Source organism: Oncorhynchus nerka, linkage group LG21, assembly GCF_034236695.1.
Source record: "Oncorhynchus nerka isolate Pitt River linkage group LG21, Oner_Uvic_2.0, whole genome shotgun sequence".
Lineage (NCBI taxonomy): Eukaryota > Metazoa > Chordata > Actinopteri > Salmoniformes > Salmonidae > Oncorhynchus > Oncorhynchus nerka.
This window is the reverse complement of record NC_088416.1, coordinates 2862563-2885677: the sequence shown is the minus strand read 5'-3', so window position 1 is coordinate 2885677 and position 23115 is coordinate 2862563. Positions and strand designations below refer to the sequence as shown.

Sequence of the window (23115 nt, the reverse complement as noted above, 5' to 3'; positions counted from 1 at the left end):
ATGGGAAAAGAAGAGAAAGAAAGAGGTGGATGAAGAGTAAGAGAGAAATATACATAAAGAGAGAGAGGGAAGGATATGTGTTATTTTTCCTCAGCATTTTCCTGGGCACCAGTAGTTTCAACCTCACCAGGAAGGAGTGGTCCACCCTCAATAGGTTCAGGACTGTCCATGGCCCGTGCCTCGCAAAATCAAATCAAATGTTATTAGTCACATGTGCCGAATACAACAATACTTACATTGAAAGGCCCAAACCATTAATGCAGTTTAAAAAATACAAATAAGAATGAAAAGGAACAAGTAACTAAAGAGCAGCAGTAATATAACAATAGCAAGACTACAGTATACAAAGGGGGTACCGGTACAGAGTCGACTGTGCAGAGATAATGACAGAGAGTAGCAGCGGTGTAAAGATGGGGTGGGGGGGCAATGCAAATAGTCTGGGTAGCCATTTGATTAGATGTTCAGGAGTCTTATGGCTTGGGGGTAGAAGCTGTTTAGAAGCCTCTTGGACCTAGACTTGGAGCTCTGGTACCGCTTACCGTGCGGTAGCAGAGAGAACAGTCTAAGACTAGGGTGGCTGGAGTCTTTTTAGGTCCTTCCTCTGACACCGCCTGGTATAGAGGTCCAGGATGGCAGGAAGCTTGGCCCCAGTGATGTACTGGGCCGCACGCACTACACTCTGTAGTGCCTTGCGGTTCGAGGCCAGCCAGTTGCCATACCAGGCTGTGATGCAACCAGTCAGTATGCTCTCGAGGGTGCAGCTGTAGAACCTTTTGAGGATCTGAGGACCCATGCCAAATCTTTTCAAGCTCCTGAGGGGGAGTAGGTTTTGTCATACCCTCTTCACCACTGTCTTGGTGTGCTTGGATTATGTTAGTTTGTTGGTGATGTGGACACCAAGGAACTTGAAGCTCTCAACCTGCTCCACTACAGCCCAGTCGATGAGAATGGGGGCGTGTTCGGTCCTCCTTTTCCTGCAGTCCACAATCATCTCCTTTGTTTTGATCACGTTGAGGGAGAGGTTGTTGTTCCGGCACCACACGGCCAGGTCTCTGACCTCCTCCCTATAGGCTGTCTCGTTGTTGTTGGTGATCAGGATCACTGTTGTGTCATCGGCAAATGTAATGATGGTGTTGGAGTCGTGCCTGCCTGCCTGTGCAGTCATGGGTGAATAGGGAGTACAGGGGGGGACTGAGTATGCACCCCTGAGGGGCCCCTGTGTTGAGGATCAGCATGGCAGATGTGTTGCTCCCTACCCTTAGCACCTGGGGGCAGACCGTCAGGAAGTCCAGGATCCAGTTGCAGAGGGAGGTGTTTAGTCCCAGGGTCCTTAGCTTAGTGATGAGCTTTGAGGGCACTATGGTGTTGAACGCTGAGCTGTAGTCAATGAATAGCATTCTCACATAGATGTTCCTTTTGTCCAAGTGGGAAAGGGCGGTGTGGAATGCAATAGAGATTGCATCATCTGTGGATCTGTTAGGGCGGTATGCAAATTGGAGTGGGTCTAGTGTTTCTGGGATAATGGTATTGATGTGAGTCATGAACACTTGATATGAGCCTTCCAGAGCACTTCATGGCTACAGAGGCATTAAGCAAGCCCCCTATGTGCCTGTGGGGTGGAGCAAACCCTGCACCACATTTCTGAAGTCTGTCCAATTTACAAACTCAGCGGAGGTCTACTCACCCTCAACACAGCAGGACCGGAAGCAATCGCTTGGCTACGGTACTTTGTTTTTCGCTAAATAAAATATATAAGTGGTTCCTCTATAAAAGCCATTGGGTTGAAACAGGGCCTGTGTTGATGCTCCCATTTACTTCCATAGCAGGGCACTATGCCCAGAGTAGACCATTGAAGACCTTTCATAATAAACGTGTTCATTTGACCTCATTTTCTGGCAGATGGGTCTCTCTCACCCTCTCTCCCTGTCTAATTTACTTTCAAACTCTCTTGTTCTTTCTCTGTCTCTCTCTTTTCCCCTCTTTGTTTTTCTCCCCCTCTCTCTGTCTCTCTCTCTTTCGGACACTGTCGTTCTTTGTCTTTCACTGTCTCTCTCTCGCTCTCTGTTTGTCTCTCTCTCTTCAGTTTACATTTACATTTAAGTCATTTAGCAGACGCTCTTATCCAGAGCGACTTACAAATTGGTGCATTCACCTTATGACATCCAGTTTAGAAATATACTCAGCTCTGTCTTTGCTGACTAATGCTTTAAAAGACGTCCGACCATCAGAGACCGAGACAGAGCTGGCTCCACATAGTCCCTGTTATAGTGTAGTAACAGGGGGAACCTGTGGTCTGTGGTTAGTGGTTACAGTGGTCTGGACCCTTCAGCTATGGGGAGTGGAATAGATTAGCTGATCTAAGGTCAATTTTGTGTTTTTCCCACCAATCGTTCACGATAGGTTTGGGACACAGTAAGCTGATCCTAGAACTGTGACTATTGGTGACTTCTACTCAGAGCAAACGATTAGGGGGTCTGTGGTGTGGGAAATATTTCCACCTAGTGGTCAGATTATGTAACACAGTTGGTAAGAACCTACAGGCTTCCCTTCTTTCCTTGTCTCCTTACCTTCATGTTCACTTATGTAGAAATACAAACTAGTGAGAGAAATGCCTTAAAAGCCTGCTTGTCCTGAAAGGAGGAAATGAGACAAGGAGAGAAAAGCCTCTTAAGACTATTGATATGCACCCATGGTGTCAACAGCTAGAAATATACACTGCTCAAAAAAATAAAGGGAACACTTAAACAACACAATGTAACTCCAAGTCAATCACACTTCTGTGAAATCAAACTGTCCACTTAGGAAGCAACACTGATTGACAATAAATGTCACATGCTGTTGTGCAAATGGAATAGACACCAGGTGGAAATTATAGGCAATTAGCAAGACACCCCCAATCAAATCAAATCAAATGTATTTGTCACATACACATGGTTAGCAGATGTTAATGCGAGTGTAGCGAAATGCTTGTGCTTCTAGTTCCGACAATGCAGTCATAACCAACGAGTAATCTAACTAACAATTCCGAAACTAATCCCTTTACACTTGTGTGTATAAGGTAGAAAGAATATGTACATAAAGATATATGAATGAGTGATGGTACAGAGCGGCATAGGCAAGATGCAGTAGATGGTATCGAGTACAGTATATACATATGAGATGAGTATGTAAACAAAGTGGCATAGTTTAAAGTGGCTAGCGATACATGTATTACATAAAGATGCAGTAGATGATATAGAGTACAGTATATACATATACATATGAGATGAATAATGTAGGGTATGTAAACATTATATTAAGTAGCATTGTTTAAAGTCAATTCCCATTATTAAAGTGGCTGGAGTTGAGTCAGTGTGTTGGCAGCAGCCACTCAATGTGAGTGGTGGCTGTTTAACAGTCTGATGGCCTTGAGATAGAAGCTGTTTTTCAGTGTCTCGGTCCCAGCTTTGATGCACCTGTACTGACCTCGCCTTCTGGATGATAGCGGGGTGAACAGACAGTGGCTCGCGTGGTTGTTGTCCTTGATGATCTTTATGGCCTTTCTGTGACATCGGGTGGTGTAGGTGTCCTGGAGGGCAGGTAGTTTGCCCCTGGTGATGCGTTGTGCAGACCTCACTACCCTCTGGAGAGCCTTACGGTTGTGGGCGGAGCAGTTGCCGTACCAGGCGGTGATACAGCCCGACAGGATGCTCTCGATTGTGCATCTGTAGAAGTTTGTGAGTGCTTTTGGTGACAAGCCGAATTTCTTCAGCCTCCTGAGGTTGAAGAGGCGCTGCTGCGCCTTCTTCACGATGCTGTCTGTGTGGGTGGACCAATTCAGTTTGTCTGTAATGTGTACGCCGAGGAACTTAAAACTTACTACCCTCTCCACTACTGTCCCATCGATGTGGATAGGGGGGTGTTCCCTCTGCTGTTTCCTGAAGTCCACAATCATCTCCTTAGTTTTGTTGACGTTGAGTGTGAGGTTATTTTCCTGACACCACACTCCGAGGGCCCTCACCTCCTCCCTGTAGGCCGTCTCGTTGTTGTTGGTAATCAAGCCTACCACTGTTGTGTCGTCCGCAAACTTGATGATTGAGTTGGAGGCGTGCGTGGCCACGCAGTCGTGGGTGAACAGGGAGTACAGGAGAGGGCTCAGAACGCACCCTTGTGGGGCCCCAGTGTTGAGGATCAGCGGGGTGGAGATGTTGTTACCTACCCTCACCACCTGGGGGCAGCCCGTCAGGAAGTCCGGTACCCAGTTGCACAGGGCGGGGTCGAGACCCAGGGTCTCGTGCTTGATGATGAGTTTGGAGGGTACTATGGTGTTAAATGCTGAGCTGTAGTCGATGAACAGCATTCTCACATAGGTATTCCTCTTGTCCAGATGGGTTAGGGCAGTGTGGTTGAGATTGCATCGTCTGTGGACCTATTTGGGCGGTAAGCAAATTGGAGTGGGTCTAGGGTGTCAGGTAGGGTGGAGGTGATATGGTCCTTGACTAGTCTCTCAAAGCACTTCGTGATGACGGAAGTGAGTGCTACGGGGCGGTAGTCATTTAGCTCAGTTACCTTGGCTTTCTTGGGAACAGGAACAATGGTGGCCCTCTTGAAGGAGTGGTTCTGCAGGTGGTGACCACAGACCACTTCTCAGTTCCTATGCTTCCTGGCTGATGTTTTGGTCACTTTTGAATGCTGGCGGTGCTTTCACTCTAGTGGTAGCATGAGACGGAGTCTACAACCCACACAAGTGGCTCAGGTAGTGCAGCTCATCCAGGATGGGACATCAATGCGAGCTGTGGCAAGAAGGTTTGCTGTGTCTGTCAGCGTAGTGTCCAGAGCATGGAGGCGCTACCAGGAGACAGGCCAGTACATCAGGAGACGTGGAGGAGGCCGTAGGAGGGCAACAACCCAGCAGCAGGACCGCTACCTCCACCTTTGTGCAAGGAGGAGCAGGAAGAGCACTGCCAGAGCCCTGCAAAATGACCTCCAGCAGGCCACAAATGTGCATGTGTCTGCTCAAACGGTCAGAAACAGACTCCATGAGGGTGGTATGAGGGCACGACGTCCACAGGTGGGGGTTGTGCTTACAGCCCAACACCGTGCAGGACGTTTGGAAATTTCCAGAGAACACCAAGATTGGCAAATTCGCCACTGGCGCCCTGTGCTCTTCACAGATGAAAGCAGGTTCACACTGAGCACATGTAACAGAGTCTGGAGAAGCCGTGGAGAACGTTCTGCTGCCTGCAACATCCTCCAGCATGACTGGTTTGGCGGTGGGTCAGTCATGGTGTGGGGTGGCATTTCTTTGGGGGGCCGCACCTCCATGTGCTCGCCAGAGGTTGCCTGGCTGCCATTAGGTACAGAGATGAGATCCTCAGACCCCTTGTGAGACCATATGCTGGTGCGGTTGGCCCTGGGTTCCTCCTAATGCAAGACAATGCTAGACCTCATGTGGCTGGAGTGTGTCAGCAGTTCCTGCAAGAGGAAGGCATTGATGCTATGGACTGGCCCGCCCGTTCCCCAGACCTGAATCGAATTGAGAGCACATCTGGGACATCATGTCTCGCTCCATCCACCAACGCCACGTTGCACCACAGACTGTCCAGGAGTTGGCGGATGCTTTAGTCCAGGTCTGGGAGGAGATCCCTCAGGAGACCATCCGCCACCTCATCAGGAGCATGCCCAGGCATTGTAGGGAGGTCATACAGGCACGTGGAGGCCACACACACTACTGAGCCTCATTTTGACTTGTTTTAAGGACATTACATCAAAGTTGGATCAGCCTGTAGTGTGGTTTTCCACTTTAATTTTGAGTGTGACTGCAAATCCAGACCTCCATGGGTTGATAAATTTGATTTCCATTGATCATTTTTGTGTGATTTTGTTGTCAGCACATTCAACTATGTAAAGAGAAAAGTATTTCATAAGAATATTTCATTCATTCAGATCTAGGATGTGTTATTTTAGTTTTCCCTTTATTTTTTGGAGCAGTGTAGTTTGACAAGCAACAACATATTTAGTTTTTTTGTCATCGTAGTCCAATGCGCCATTGGGGGGGAAGATTTATCTTCACTATGGAAATAGCTTGTCATATAAGATGGAGGTTTATCCATCAAACACTGTTGGCCTGAGTCACTTCCTCCTTCCTCTGTGTCCCTCTCCTTGACTGCATCCCAAATGGCACCCTATTCCCTACGTAGTGGGGAAAAAGAGTCCATTGGACTCTGGTCAAAAGTTGTGCACTACATAGGGAATAGGGTGTCATTTTGGGATGCACCTTGTGTTAGCATAGCTAGCTATCATCCAGAAGTTTATGTCTTCCCTAGATAAGGATTAGATTAGGAGACGTTTAGCCTTGTTAACTAACATGTGTTTATTGTATCTGTGAGAGATAGAGAGATTGTGTGTGTGTGTTTGTGTGTGTGTTTACTGTCAGTAGTATGCGTGTGTGTGTGTGTGTGTGGGGGGGGTTGTCTCTGTGTTTCCTGTCCCAGGGAGGGAAGTGAGGTATACACAGGAAAAGTGACTAACCCTTTCCTTGCTCCTGGCTTTCTCATGTTGTGCCGCCCTATCTCTTTGTGAGGGACACTGCTCCATTTGCTCTCTCTCTCTCTACCTCTCTCTTTTCGTTCTACTTTCAACCTTTCTCAATGTCTGTTTTCATTCTTTACCTCCACCTTGATCACTCTCTCTCTCTCTCTCCATCTTACTCACAAAATCTGTTTCGTTTGCTCTCACCTTCTCACTCTCTCCTCCTTCTCTGTCTCTGTCTCTGACCTAGTCCCTCTCTCCTTCTCCCATGTACACTCGTTCACTCCCTTTCTTTCTCTCCTCCTCTGTGTGTAGCTGATAGACACGTTTGCGTTGGAGATAGGGGAGCTGAAGCAAGAGATGGTCCAGACCTCCCCAACAGAGGACAGAGACCCATACCCTATGGTTCTACAGGGGTAAGTCCAATCCTCCTCTCCTCATTTCATCCTCTTCTTCTTGCTTCTTTATCTTCTTTATCTTATTAGGACTATTAATACACATTTTTGTCAATGTTTGAATATAAGGTGTTGTGATTTGTTTCAACAATGTAGTTGAATAGAGTAACCACACAGACATTTGGTGAAGGGAAGACTTGCGTGAGGCAAAAGAAAGGGATAGTAGACTACATTTTTTTTGCGTCACTATTCACATCCTAGATGGATCTTTGTGGGACCCTGCATCATGTACTCTTTCACCAGAAGATGGAGACAATGCCTTATTTTTTCCTCTCCTCTCCTCTCCTCTCCTCCTCCTCTCCTCTCTCTCTCTCTCTCTCTCTTTCTCTTTCTCTCTCTCTCTCTCTCTCTCTCTCTCTCACATTTTCGCTCTCTCTGTCTCTCCCTCCCTTTCTTTCTCTATCAGGTTGGAGGGGGAGGTGAGCGGGGTTTACCTCCAGTCGTCGCCCTGCGCTGGCGCCAGTGGTGAAAGGGATTCTGGGTACGACTCCCTGCGTAGGCGGATGAGCGTGCTGGACAGACTAAGACATACGCACCCTGTGTGGCTACTGCTCACGCTCAGTGACAAGGAGGCCACGCGTATACTGCTGCAGCAGCCTCCAGGGGTGAGAGGGTCACGGTTCAAGCGTCATAAGGTCACAGTATGACCTTTGTTATTGTCGGGCTTGTATATGATCATTTTTCGAAATACGAACAGAAAAGGTGATTAAAGCTGATGGACAGGTGTGAACGTGTGGATTAGTGATGTCACTGATGTGACTCTTTGAAAGGTCAACCCTTAATGAGCCTGTCTGTCTCTCTCGCCTGTCCAGGTATTCCTGGTGAGGAAATCATCCACTCTTCAGAGGAAAGTTCTGTCTCTAAGGGTCAGTGATGATGACACCTCAGGAGGAGCCGGCGTCTGTGACTTCCCTGTCAGAGAGAGTCAGTACAGTGAGTGTCATAATGGAACAGCGTGCAGCCTATTTATTTTGTTTACTAAACCTCTATTCATCCAGCAGTGACGTCCCAAAGCCCAGCTAACACTCCTGATCGGCTATAGTACAAAATGAGTGTTTACCTATAGCACATTCAGCTACTGTACATAGTTTAGCAACAGATGCATGACTCAGCATGTTTTTAATTCACCCAGCTGTGCATTTCTCAGACAACAAACAGCCTATACAATGAATCATGACTGTATTTATAGGTCACCTACACTACCGTTCAAAAGTTTGGGGTCACTTAGAAATGTCCTTGTTTTTTTTTGTCAATTAAAATAACATCAAATTGATCAGAAATAAAGTGTAGACATTGTTAATGTTGTAAATGACTATTGTGTTTGGAAAGAGAAGATTTTTTATGAAACATCTACATAGGCTGTAGCCAGTGGGTTTGGCGACGAGTATGAAGCGAGGGCCAACCAACGAGAGCGTACAGGTCGCAATGGTGGGTAGTGTATGGGGCTTTGGTGACAAAACGGATGGCACTGTGATAGACTGCATCCAGTTTGTTGAGTAGAGTGTTGGGCTATTTTATAGATGACATCACCGAAGTCGAGGATCGGTAGGATGGTCAGTTTTACGAGGGCATGTTTGGCAGCATGAGTGAAGGATGCTTTATTGCGATATAGGAAGCCATTTCTAGATTTAATTTTGGATTGGAGATGGTTAATGTGAGTCTGGAAGGAGAGTTTACAGTCTAACCAGACACCTACGTAGGTATTTGTAGTTGTCCACGTATTCTAAGTCAGAGCCGTCCAGAGTAGTGATGCTGGACTGGCGAGCAGGTGTGGGCAGTGATCGGTTTCGTTTTACTTGCGTTTAAGAGCAGTTGGAGGCCACGGAAGGAGAGTTGTATGGCATTGAAGCTCGTCTGGACGTTAGTTAACACAGTGTCCAAAGAGGGGCCAGAAGTATACAGAATGGTGTCGTCTGAGTAGAGGTGGATCAGAGAATGGGAAAAATAACACAGACACTGGACAGAGGAAGATTGGATAAAAGTGTTATGGACAGACGAATCTAAGTTTGAGGTATTCGGATCACAAAGAAGAACATTCGTGAGATGCACAAAAAATGAAAAGATGCTGCAGGAGTACTTGACACCATCTGTCAAGCGTGGTGGAGGCAATGTGGTGGTCTGGGGGTGCTTTGGTGGTGGTAAAGAGGGAGATTTGTACAGGGTAAAAGGGATCTTGAAGAAGGAAGGCTATCACTCCATTTTGCAACGCCATGTCATACCCTGTGGACGGCACTTAATTGGAGCCAATTTCCTCCTACAACAGGACAATGACCCAAAGCACAGCTCCAAACTATGCAATAACTATTTATAGAAGAAGCAGTCAGCTGGTATTCTGTCTATAATGGAGTGGCCAGCACAGTCACCAGATCTCAACCTTATTGAGCTGTTGTGGAAGCAGCTTGACCGTATGGTACGTAAGAAGTGCCCATCAAGCCAATCCAACTTGTGGGAGAGGCTTCAGGAAGCATGGGGTGAAATCTCTTCAGATTACATCAACAAATTGACAACTAGAATGCCAAAGGTCTGCAGGGCTGTAATTGCTGCAGATGGAGGATTCTTTGACGAAAGCGAAGTTTGAAGGACACAATTATTATTTCAATTAAAAATCATTATTTATAACCTTGTCATCGTCTTGACTATGTTACCTATTCATTTTGTATGTTTTAATGGAAAACAAGGACATTTCTAAGTGACCCCAAACTTTTGAACGGTAGTGTACCTTTAACCATGTCACATTCGGCCTTTACCTCAAAACTCACCCACACACACACACACACACACACACACACGCGCACACACACACGCGTGCGCGCGCACACACACACACACACACACACACACATACATACACCCACACACACACACACACATACATCCACACGCACACACACACATACATACACACACCCACACACACATCCACACACACCCACACACATACACACACACACACCCACATACCCACACACACGCGCACACGCACGCACACACACGCACACACACACATGCACACGCGCACACACACACACACATACACACGCACACACACACATACATACATACACACACCCACACACACATCCACACACACCCACACACACACACATACACACCCACATACCCACACACACGTGCGCACACACACGCACACACATGCACACACGCACACACACAACACACGCACGCACGGACACGCAAACATACTCACACACTCTCGTTTATGTTGGCGTTCCATAGATGATTCCTTTGACTTGTTTCACGCTTCCACCACTGCTGAAAAATGTGACTCTCACATTGCTCAAAGGGCTAATCTTGATTATAAAACTGTAATGCCTTGACACAGACACACACACACACTGTATTTATTGCAGGGAAAATCTCATGTAGCGTTTGGCTATTATCTATTGGGTGTGTTCTCTTTCCAGAGACATGTACAGTTTTGGTACTTTACTGCACCGTTGGGGTTACAAGAAAACAACTTCATGAGTAATGGGATAGTAATAGCTCCAGGGAATGATGACATACCAGATGAATGATGACATACCAGATGACATACCGAATGAATGATGACATACCAGATGAATGATGACATACCAGATGAATGATGACATACCGGATGAATGATGACATACCGGATGAATGATGACATACCAGGTGAATGATGACATACCAGGTGAATGATGACATACCGGATGAATGATGACATACCAGGTGAACGATGACATACTAGATGAATGATGACATACCAGGTGAATGATGACATACTGGATGAATGATGACATACTAGATGAATGATGACATTCTAGATGAATGATGACATACCAGATGAATGATGACATACCAGGTGAATGATGACATACTGGATGAATGATGACGTACCAGATGAATGATGACATACCAGATGAAAGATGACATACCAGGTGAATGATGACGTACTGGATGAATGATGACATTCTAGATGAATGATGACATTCTAGATGAATGATGACATACCAGATGAATGATGACATACCAGGTGAATGATGACATACTGGATGAATGATGACGTACCAGATGAATGATGACATACCAGATGAAAGATGACATACCAGGTGAATGATGACGTACTGGATGAATGATGACATACTAGATGAATGATGACATTCTAGATGAATGATGACATACTGGATGAATGATGACATACTAGATGAATGATGACATACTAGATGAATGATGACATACCAGGTGAATGATGACATACTGGATGAATGATGACATACCAGATGAATGATGACATACCAGATGAATGACATACCAGGTGAACGATGACATACTAGATGAATGATGACATACCAGATGAAAAGGATGACATACCAGATGAAAGATGAGCGTCTGCTAAATGACTTAAATGTAAATGTAATACCAGGTGAATGATGACATACCAGGTGAATGATGACATACTGGATGAATGATGACATACTGGATGAATGATGACATACCAGATGAATGATGACATACCAGGTGAACGATGACATACTAGATGAATGATTACATACCAGGTGAATGATGACATACTGGATGAATGATGACATACTGGATGAATGATGACATACCAGGGAAATGATGATATACCAGGTGAATGATGACATACTGGATGAATGATGACATTATGGAGAAGTAGTATAATAGAATGGACATTAACCTAACAGACCTATTGGGAGGAATTCCTCATAAATTTCAAGATGGAAGCTAACCAAGACTAGATTTGGCTGTACCTCGTAATAGTCTGAACAGTTTTGATGTATTCTCTGTGTTCTTCCTCTGGTTGCAGCCTTTTCTCTGGAAGTATCTGGGATCAGTTTTGATGTATTCTCTGTGTTCTTCCTCTGGTTGCAGCCTTTTCTCTGGAAGGATCTGGGATCAGTTTTGCAGACCTGTTTCGCCTGGTGGCCTTCTACTGTATCAGCAGGTACAGTCATGTTCTCAAAGTTCTCTCTCTCTCTCTCCCTTTCTCTCTTTCTTTTTCTCTCTCTCTCCTCCCTCCGTCCCCCTCTCCCTCCGCCACCCTATCCCCACTCCCTCCGTCCCTCTGTCATTCCTCCCTCTGTTGTCATTCCACTGCAGTGAGCTACAGCAACTGCATGGAAATGGATGGATGGAAATAATATTGTGTCCTCATTTGGACTAATCTTCCAAGAGTCCTTAAACATTAAAATACAATTTATAATACGAACACATTTTCACACATAATTAATACACTGTTAAAAACAGACAATACAATAACATATTGACCCAATAGATACCGATATATATTGATTCTTCATCTACCATAGTCCAGCACAACTTTCCTAAGTATTATATTTAAATGGTTTTAAAGTATTGTTAACATTTATATATAGAAAGGTTTCTCTGGTTTGCTCAGTTAAATGATTCCATTTCTTTATTGCTCGAAATCGAAATGTTCTTTTGCCTATTTCTCTTTTCTGTCTGGATAACACATAGATGGTGGACAATCTATTCCTAGTATTTACTGAATGTCTGTCTCTTACCAACTGAAAACCGTCATGAATAGAGTTTGTCCGTTTTAAATGGTGTATATTGTGAAATAAAATAAGCATGTTTTTTTCAATTATCTTGTTGATTGATGACCAACCAAGAGCATTGTGTGTGACTACAACAGAATAACCACATCTCCACCTTAAAACAATCCTTGCTGCTTTGTTCTGTGCAATCTGCAGCCTCCTAATTTCACTTGCTGATGCATTTCCCCAGACCACAGAACAGTAGTTCACCTGACTCTCAATTAATGCTTGTGTTATTTGCTTAAGAGTCTTTCCCGGTAAATATTTATCTATCCTTCTGATCATGCATGCTGTTTTAAAATTTTCTTTACATAGGTTAGTTATTTGAGACGACGATGATAAGCAATTGTCTAGCTGCACTACTAGTAGTTTGGTTTCTGCCACTTCCTCAATTTGTACTCCCTTTTCCTAGTGGAACAGACCAACATAACTTTGGTTTTCTTGGTGTTTAAAACAAGTTTGTTCCGGCAAACCCACTCCCTGATATTCTCCAAATCTCCTTGTAAAGCTTGCTGCACCTGTTGAACCGATTGTCTTGCTGTGTAAATTGTAGTATAATCTACAAATATAATAGCTTGAGTTTCAGATAAGGCATAAGGAAGGTCATTGGTAAATATTAAATAAAGAAGTGGCCCAAGGCAGCTGCCCTGCGGTATTCCACAGTTTAAAGCACGAGGGGAAGAAAATTAACCATTGATAGAGGTGGACTGTTTCCTGTCAGTTCGATATGACTGTACCCAATTCAATTCTGCCTCCTTAAAACCATAATGCATTAATTTCATCAAAATTATTTTATGATCCACTAAATCAAATGCTGCACTAAAATCTAAAAATAGTACACCCACAAATCTACCATTATCCATAGCATTGAGCCGCTGGTCAGTCATGTCAACCAATGCAGTGGTAGTGGAATGGTTTTTGCGATAAGCATGCTGATTGGCTGTAATCAGATCATTATTTTCCATGTACTCCCATATTTGTCTACTCACAATACCCTCCAATATCTTACAGAGTGAAGGGAGTAGACTAACTGGTTGACTATTGGCAGGAGTAATGGGTTCTTTGCTGTCTTTTGGAATAGGACAGTTTCGCATGCTTCCATACATTTGCAAACATCCCTTTTTCCAGTGACCAATTAAATATGTATTTCAGTGGAGCTGCAATCTGGGTTGCAGCATAGCAAAGTAAAAAAATTGTCCATAAGATCATAACCTGTAGATTTACTATCGGGTACCATGTGTTAAGTAAGAGGTAAGCACTCAGGACATAGCTTGTCTCAACTGCCCTCTTCTCACTTCTGGTTTTAGACCGGCTTCATGCCAGCTGGGCAGACAGACAGCTCAGAGCGAAAGACAAGTCAGAACTTTGTTTCAACTGAGAAATAGAAACCAAAACATTGAACAACTGTAACGTCAGTAATGACAAAATACCAACTTACAGTAAACATACAACAATACCCCACAAGTGGAATGACGTAAAACCCTTGTGGTCAGGGAAGTAGATTAAAGGAAAGTGTGCCAGTAATGTCCAGTAATATCCAGTAATACCCAGTAATATCCAGTAATGCCCAGTAATATCCATTAAAATCCAGTAATATCCAGTAATGTCCAGTAATACCCAGTAATATCCAGTAATATCCAGTAATGTCCAGTAATACCCAGTAATATCCAGTCATATCCAGTAATGTCCAGTAATACCCCGTAATATCCAGTAATGCCCAGTAATATCCAGTAATGTCCAGTAATACCCAGTAATATCCAGTAATGTCCAGTAATATCCAGTAATGTCCAGTAATACCCAGTAATATCCAGTAATGCCCAACACAGCACAACACAGTTTCAATCTGTGAAATAAAACCTAAACATAAAAAACCACAGAATATAATGATATACTTTACTAAAATTAGCGGTGGGAGTTTTTCTTATTCACTTGACGTGACGAGGAAAAAACTCCAGGCTCGAGTTAAAGTTCATTAATAACCAGAGACCTAGTCGGGAAAATATCCTCAATAACTTGCATAATTCAATTTGACAGTAAAAGGAATGTTTTAGTCAGCATATTGTGATTGCCAGTGAAGAGATTCACCAGCTGAGGCCTCAAGGCTCTGTTAGTTGGCATTGAGTTGACAGTAACAGCACAGTGATGTCACTCTCTTCCTCATCTCTCTGCTCCGGTCGCTCTGGTGTTCAGGCTGTTGTGTTTGCTTTGACAAACCCCTTCTACCACCCTGTGACATCACCCACCCTGAGGACAGAACACATGTCCAGCTAGCAGGAGGAGATACAGACTGGGAAAGTCCACTCTCGGAGTCTCCTGAATATCTGTTGGACATTATAGACATAGTTGGATCATTCTCTCTCTTCTCTTTTCAGGGACGTCCTTCCTTTCACCCTGAATCTCCCAGAAGCCATTGCAGCCTCCAAGACTCAGAAGGACCTGGAGGAGGTGGCCCAACTAGGAGCAGGTACTACAGTAATAGATGGGTAGAATGTGATCAACTCTATTTTCTTCTCTGCTTAAAGGGATAGTTTGGGATTCTGGCAATGAGGCCCTTTATCTACTTCCCCAGAGTCAGATGAACTCGTGGATACCATTTATATGTATCTGCGTCCAGTATGAAGGAAGTTAGAGGTAGTTTCGCGAGCCAATGCTAACTAGCATTAGCACAATGACTGGAAGTCGACAAAAACAGCTAGCATGCTGTTCCCATAGACTTCCAGTCATTGCGCTAATTCTAGTTAGCAATTGCGCTAACGCAAATTAGCATTAGCTGGTGAAACTACTGGACACAGAGACATAAAAATGATATCCACATCAATTATCCGATAGTAAATTGATATAGAAGGAAACAGCATAATTGTATTTATTTATAAATGTATATCATATTGTTGAAGGCAATATATCCAAATGGGCTGTGTCTCCTTAAGTACATACATGCAAAATATACAAAAAAGCCCCTCATTCCACAGAGTGACGTTTCTATGTGTACAGGTGCTGCGGCTACCGATACCGTCTATTAACTTTATACGTTAGTTAACTCATGCTGACCGGTGCGGTCTAGTTTCATGGCAGGTTTAGTTAGTTACTCTGTCATGATATTCTTAGTTTCCTTCTGTTGAAACTCCAGTGTGTGAGTCAGTTTCCTCCAGGGCTGAGGAGGAGGGTGTGGTGACTGGAGAATTATACACACAGGCACGAACACAGGCACACACATCAGTCACAGGCTTACTCTGACCCCTCGTGTGTGTGTGTGTGTGTGTGTGTGTGTGTGTGTGTGTGTGTGTGTGTGTGTGTGTGTGTGTGTGTGTGGAGGAGAGAGAGAGCGAGAGAGAGAGAGAATCAGTCTACATGAGGATCTTTTCTTAGTATGCTGACACAATCATTTAGGGAAACTCTTTTCCAATGGACAGGTTCTATTTCAAATGGATATTTGTGTCTATGTTATTTCCAAGGGAAGCAGACTTTGGCTCGGCTAACTAACTACGAGGTCATGAAGGGAATAGCAGACATGGTTCCCCCTACAGAATTGAGTTTGTTCACTCACTACAGACACACTTTGTTACAGTATACTCCATTACGGAAGGTTATGAATACATTACTGACACACAATTTAGCTCTGGGTACAGAGTCTGTCCGAGGCTCAGAAAGTAGTGGAGGAAGAAATGTCCTTTGAACTATCAGTAAAGCTCTCTGCAGGAGATCCATCCAGACTATTCCCTGTGGGGTCACTGCTAAACCCAGCCCAGGATGAGTGCACTCTGGGTGGGGTAAAGAGCAGGGAGAGGTTGCCTGTCTCAGTCTAGCTCCAGAGGTCATGTTTCTCAAGTGGGCATTGCATCAATACCAACGAGTTGTTTCCGTCCCTAGACTAGAGAGGTATGACGAGACCTTTGAAGCGGTGCCCGACAATAGCTCCGTCGCTCTCTACCGTCCCAGATGTGTTGCTGTGCAGAGGGTGTGTGTGTGGAATTCAATGTGTACAGAACGTGCTTCGCAGTCCTCTAAAGTAACTTATGGAATCATTTATAACAGTCTGTAGATTCTATTACATGAATGCCATTATTCTGTAAAGTATTTCTTAGTGTGTGATTGTTTGTCTGGATGAGTTAGCTCAGAGACTTGTGCACCAAGTGCCAGCAAACAATAGACTGATTCAGTGGATACAAGTGAAAAAACAAAAGAGACGATCGTAACGGAAACCAATGTCCTGCATTGCAGCAGGAAACTCGGGCAAAGAGAAGGGAGGTGGAGGGCGATCAGGAAAGAGGAGGGCCTATACACTACAGTAGGCCTGTCCAGTGTGTAGACTCCTCCCACCACCCCTGTGGAATTTGCATGTGTGACTCCCTGTCCGTCTCTCTGGGTGTGTGTCTGTCAGGACAGCATTCTTGAATCAGTGCTGGGCGATGCAGGGCTGAGCTCACCACGTTCTCCGCTGCCTCAGAAGAGCGTAGGATCACAGAGGAACAGAGAGAAAGAAAGAGAGGGATATTAAAAGGTTGACTGCCTAACTACAGTGCTACTGGCACTATATTGTGGATGTGTCAGTGAACAGGAGGATAAAGTAAGTGGGAAAGGGGTGTTGATGGTCGTTCCTGTGGGTGTTTATGCATTTTGTTTGTGTGTTTGGGTCAAGGTTAGGGCTAGGCGGTTTGTAGGTTTCTGTGTATGAGGGTATGTATGTCTGTGTATGAGGGTATGTATGTCTGTGTATGAGGGTATGTATGTGTCTGTTTATGAGGGTATGTATGTGTCTGTTTATGAGGGTTTGTGTCTGTGTATGAAGGTATGTATGTGTCCATGTATGAGGGTATGTGTCTGTGTATGAGGGTATGTATGTGTCTGTTTATGAGGGTATGTATGTGTTTGTGTATGAGGGTATGTAGGTATGTATGTCTGTGTATGAGGGTATGTATGTGTTTGTTTATGAGGGTATGTATGTGTCTGTGTATGAGGGTATGTATGTGTCTGTGTATGAGGGTATGTATGTATGAGGGTATGTATGTGTCTGTGTATGAGGGTATGTATGTGTCTGTGTATGAGGGTATGTATGTGTCTGTTTATGAGGGTATGTATGTGTCTGTTTATGAGGGTATGTATGTGTCTGTGTATGAGGGTATGTATGTCTGTTTATGAAGGTATGTATATCTTTGTATGAGGGTATGTATGTCTGTGTATGAAGGTATGTATGTGTCTGTTTATGAGGGTATGTATGTCTGTGTATGAGGGTATGTGTCTGTTTATGAGGGCATGTATGTATGTCTGTGTATGTCTATGTATGTATGTATGTATGTATGTATGTATGTATGTATGTATGTATGTATGTATGTATGTATGTATGTATGTATGTATGTATGTATGTATGTATGTATGTATGTATGTATGTATGTGTCTGTTTATGAGGGTATGTATGTCTGTGTATGTATGTACGTATGTATGTGTCTGTTTATGAGGGTATGTATGTCTGTGTATGTATGTACGTATGTATGTGTCTGTTTATGAGGGTATGTATGTCTGTGTATGTATGTATGTACGTATGTATGTGTCTGTTTATGAGGGTATGTATGTCTGTATGAGGGTACGTATGTATGTGTCTGTTTATGAGGGTATGTATGTCTGTGTATGAGGGTATGTGTGTATGTGTCTGTTCATGAGGGTATGAGTCTGTGTATGAAGGTAGGAAGGTGTCTGTCTGTGTGTTTGAATGATTACCATGACTTTGAGTGTTATTGGGTCAGGTTGTGGTTAGGCAGCTCTTGGAGGTTTTTCAATGTATACAGTGTGTGGACTCTGTTAATGATTCCCAATCTCTTCTCTCCTGTTAGGATTCTGGCACTCTGCTCTAGGCAGCCTGCGAAGGACAACCACTCCCTCTCGCCCTCCACCACAGCGCCCTGACAGAGACGGTGACATCCAGGGTGCAGAGAGGACACAAGAGAAACAGAGTGCGACTCGTCCCCCTTCCTCCTCCTCCTCTCGCCTGGAGAGAAGCCAGTCCAACGGGGCTCTTTGCTTCGTCAACCCCCTCTTCCTCCAGACTCACCGGCGGCTTGAGGAAGACCCTCAATCCTCTTCCAACTCTCCTTCCCCCTACGTCACACACTCCACCCCCAGCCCGGGAACTACCGGTGGGACGTCTTCGGCCCCTGTCACGGACCCCAACGTAAAAAGGAAGTCACGCCCCCTCGGCCCCCGCCCCCTGTTCCCTCCTATTCCCGCCCCCCGTTCCCTCTCCCAGCGCCGCCAAGCTCCTCCTCCCCCCACCCCTCTTCCCCAGAAGCCCAAGAGCAGCATGCCCGAAACGCCCACAGCCATTGTTGTCGCTAGGCAACCACTGCAACCCTCATCCAATCAGAACCTTCGCCCCACCCCTCGCCCTCCCATGGGTGCCAGGCACAGCAGCCATTCCAAAAAGACGACGAGCAGCGCCGCCATCCCTGTGCCCCACCAACACCCTCAACACCCTCCTCCCCCACGCCCCAAAAAGCCTGACATCGACGCCCACCGGTGCCACATCGCTCTTGATGACGAGACTATCGCCAAGGCTCTGTCCCGTGCCAAGCTTCCCCCGTGCCAGGCACTGGCCATACCCACTCCCTCCATAGTGGGAAATGGTGCTGGTAGCCCTCCCAGCCCTCCGGGTAAGACCCCCAGGCGAGTGGGACAAGAGGGGAGGCTGAGCGACATGTCCATCTCCACCTCTTCCTCAGATTCTCTGGACTACTCCCACCCTCCCCTCTCCCTCCCCGCCAGCCCCCCTCTCAGATTACGGCATCACCTTGGCAACAACGAGGACAGCAGCGACGACGAAGACCTCTGTGACGAAGAAGAGGAAGACTACGGCGTCAGCCTGGAGAACGACCTGGACCAGGGCGTCCGTCCTCCCTTCAAAGCCCGCCGGAGAGGGGTCAGAGTCGGGGTCAAAGTTGCGCTGAGCTTCCGGAAAGTTTCTGGAGTCTTCAGCACGTTCATGACCCCAGAAAGGCGAGCCGTGAGGAGGATAGCGGAGCTCTCCAGGGACAAGAGTTCCTACTTCGGATGCCTGGTTCAGGATTATATCAGTTTTGTACAGGAGAATAAGGGGTGTCATACGTCAGGCTTAGACCTCCTGCAGACCCTCAGACAGTTCATGACCCAGATGAAGGCCTACTTGACGCAGAGCTCCGAACTGGACCCGCCCATCGAATCCCTCATACCCGAGGATCAGATAGGTGAGTGTGTGTGTGTGTGTGTGTGTGTGTGTGTGTGTGTGTGTGTGTGTGTGTGTGTGTGTGTGTGTGTGTGTGTGTGTGTGTGTGTGTGTGTGTGTGTGTGTGTGTGTGTGTGTGTGTGTGTGTGTGTGTGTGTGTAACTCAGGCTACAAGGAAGCTGGTGTGTGGGTAGATACATACGTACTTCACATGAACGTCTGTATGAGTGATTTGCTCATGTTGGCTCTCTCTCCAACCACTTCAACTCTAATAGGGAAGTAACATCTAAAAACTAGTTTCACAGTGACCTAATCCATATTTTCCGTGATAAACCTTCAAGACTTAGCCTGTACAAATTAGCCCAGCTATTTGAAGAACTCCCTATTAGTCCATGTTAAGACAGACTGGTTATAGAAACCAGTGTTGGGTTACGGAGATGCCAGTGAGATGCCAGTGTACCCTCCCTTCCCTACAGTCAGTTATTCCTGGCCTCTCCAGCTTGGCACAAATTCACACAGTGGTGCCAACTGCCAAGCTACATTTGTGGTTCAATTGGAATGGCAAAATGCCAATTATCTCCCAACCTAAATCCATAAATGTCAGGGATTATTTTAATGTGGGACCAAATATGGGATGAACTTACTAGTGACAGAAAATAGGCCTAGTTAGAGAAGGAGACTACAATACGTAGTCCTCATTTTGACGACACTGAGCTGAAGCAAGCAAGTGCTAATGTTTGACAATGAAATTGTGATGGAGGCTGACTTAGCCAATGTTGTCAAAGAGGGTTTTCATTGAGTTTGGGCTGAATAAGTATTTGAATGAATATGTAGCCTTAATTTTACACTCGGCTCTTGTCCCTTGTTCTTTGTAAACAACAACAGCCAAGCATTGTTCAGAGAAGAAGTGGTTGTTGGAGCTGTAGCTGACCTCTCTCTCTCTCTCTCTCTCTCTCTCTCTCTCTCTCAGTTTAGGGGTCTAGAAACAGAAAACTTAGGTCATGGGGCAGACGACTGTATAATATAAACCAACGTCTTACAGAGACATTATTATCTTCCTAGAAGTATGCAAGGTAATAAACACAACAATAAAAGACTACCAATGCTCTCGATAGGCCTATGCATGCATTTACTAAACCGGGCACAGTAACATTCTGCGACCCAAAGGACAGTAACATAGGCTAGGATGTTCCGTGTTTGCCACCAGATACAATGTTTACAAGGTTTAGTCTCGAGTAGTAACACAAAGGGGATTCCTGTATAGACAGACAGACTGACGTAATGGTAAAAGCCTGTAGGCTATGGAAGGCTATCAGGAATAGAGAAGTGAAGCTTGGACTGTGCTCTCCTATACTCACTGTTGACATACTATGTCAGTGTAGACTGTATACCCTATGTATAAGATGCATGAGGAAGAAATGGGTGTAGGTCGTCGTAATGTCATTTAAAAGCCCAAACTGGATCAATTTACTAGTAATTGAGGTAAAGAGTGAGCATGGGGGTAGAGTAACCAAGTGTGTGTTTATAAAGGGAACCAGAGAAAGACTGTCAACACACACAGACGCCCACCGACACACATACAACACACAGGTTGGTTTTACTATCCAAGTGGGGACCAAAAAATGTATCCCCTTTCAAAATCTTATTTTAACCCTAACCCCACCCCTTAACCCGTAAAACTAAACCTAACCCTAACTCTATAGCCAGTTTGTGCTGTTCTGTGAAGAGAATAGTACACAGCATTGTACCAGATCTTCAGTTTCTTGGCAATTTCTAGACTGACAAGTTTCAGAAGAAAGTTCTTTGTTTCTGGCCATTCTGAGCCTGTAATCGAACCACAAATGCTGATGCTCCAGATACTCAACTAGTCTAAAGAAAGCCAGTTTTATTGCTTCTTTAATCAGGACAACAGTTTTCAGCGGTGCTAACATAATGGCAATAGGGTTTTCTAATGATCATTTAGCCTTTTAAAATTGTAAACTTGGATTAGCTAACACAACGTGCCATTGGAACACAGGAGTGATGGTTTCTGACAATGGGCCTCTGTACGCCTATGTAGATAATCCATAAAATATCTGTAGTTTCTAGCTACAATATTCATTTACAACATTAACAATGTCTACACTGCATTTCTGATCAATTTGATGTTATTTTAATTGACAAAAAATGTGCGTTGCTCAAAAACAATGACATTTCTAAGTGACCCAAAACCTTTGAACGGTAGTGTAGGTCATAAGGCCTTTCCACAAATAGAACAATGAGTCCGATATTTCACCTGAGGTATAAATGTGAAGCATCCGGTTGGCGTTTCCACTCACTACAAAATATGGTGATCAGAGGAAGCCGAGTGGTCGGCAGTGGGAGAAGATAACGCCAGATGGATTTTGACCGACATTCTGCTAATTTTCTCATCAATGAAACATTTGATCTCCATACAGTTTTCTGTTTCCAAAACTAGAATCTGTAACAAACAGAGTGGACTGCGTTTTGTAGACTTTACCTTTTGCTAATGTTGTAAAATACGTTGTTGTTTAGAAGGAGTGCAAGGGTGAATTCGAGTTATTGCACACACGCACTTCACGGAGTAGGCGTTCCTTAACGGAAATATGCAAATAAATGCTAGAACGCGCCAATAGGATCTCACTAGCTCATGCTTGGCTCTACCCACCTCCTTGCTTGCTCTGCACACTATGATGGATTTGCTCCTATTGGAAACGACAGGCTCTGGTCTATCTTGGGTTAGTTATAAAAATCTTTGGCCTTTCATTGAGGGCCTCGTTATACCCTAACACAGTGGTGTTAAGAATCTCCTGGTTTACAGGCCACACCAGGCCTGCAAGTCACATTATGATGTCTTGCAAAGTGATGTGTAATTCCTATTGGAATCCAGCCAGAGTTAGGATATCCAACAAGTGGAATTGTTAATCACCTGCAACCTGCATTCAGAATGACTGAAGATTGAACACTGAGAGTACCTCAATCATCTAAACTGGAACAACCATCCCAGTAACGGGTGCAATAAATCCAACAGATTGGATATTTAGCAAACTGTAGGTTATTTATCTTTGTGTAGCATAAGGTGTATCAACCAATCAATGTACGTGCAAAAACACAGATATTACAGTAAAACGAACCATTGTGAAAATCTCCCTTCAACAGAGCATGCTGGGAAATAGTATATTATTATTTCTTGTATTTTTATTTATTTATACCTTTGTTTTGACAGAGTCAATGCTGAGACCAAGGTCTCTCTTCCAGATGAGCCCTGTATAGCACCACAATACACATCAGAATACAATAAACACAATAGACCACATATTCATATACACAATAACATATGCGTTATTACACACAACAATACACCAAAAGAAAATCATAAATAACTAGACACATTCTTCAG

The 23115-nt window shown here is 44.6% G+C and overlaps 1 protein-coding gene across 5 annotated transcripts in view; it reads left to right on the top strand.

Moving 5' to 3' along the window:
• The window catches only part of LOC115103687 (ras and Rab interactor 2-like), a 38017-nt gene that overhangs the window by 6684 nt on the left and 8218 nt on the right, over positions 1-23115 (top strand). For 4 of the 5 annotated variants that reach the window (XM_029624552.2, XM_029624554.2, XM_029624553.2 and 1 more), the window contains exons 3-8: positions 6826-6926; positions 7372-7570; positions 7778-7898; positions 11841-11913; positions 14899-14990; positions 18352-19737. In XM_029624552.2, coding sequence (XP_029480412.2) covers positions 6826-6926; positions 7372-7570; positions 7778-7898; positions 11841-11913; positions 14899-14990; positions 18352-19737 — 1972 coding nt within the window. Of the gene's footprint in view, positions 1-6825; positions 6927-7061; positions 7128-7371; positions 7571-7777; positions 7899-11840; positions 11914-14898; positions 14991-18351; positions 19738-23115 lie in introns of those variants that run through there. The other variant, XM_065006201.1, reaches the window with a different exon arrangement.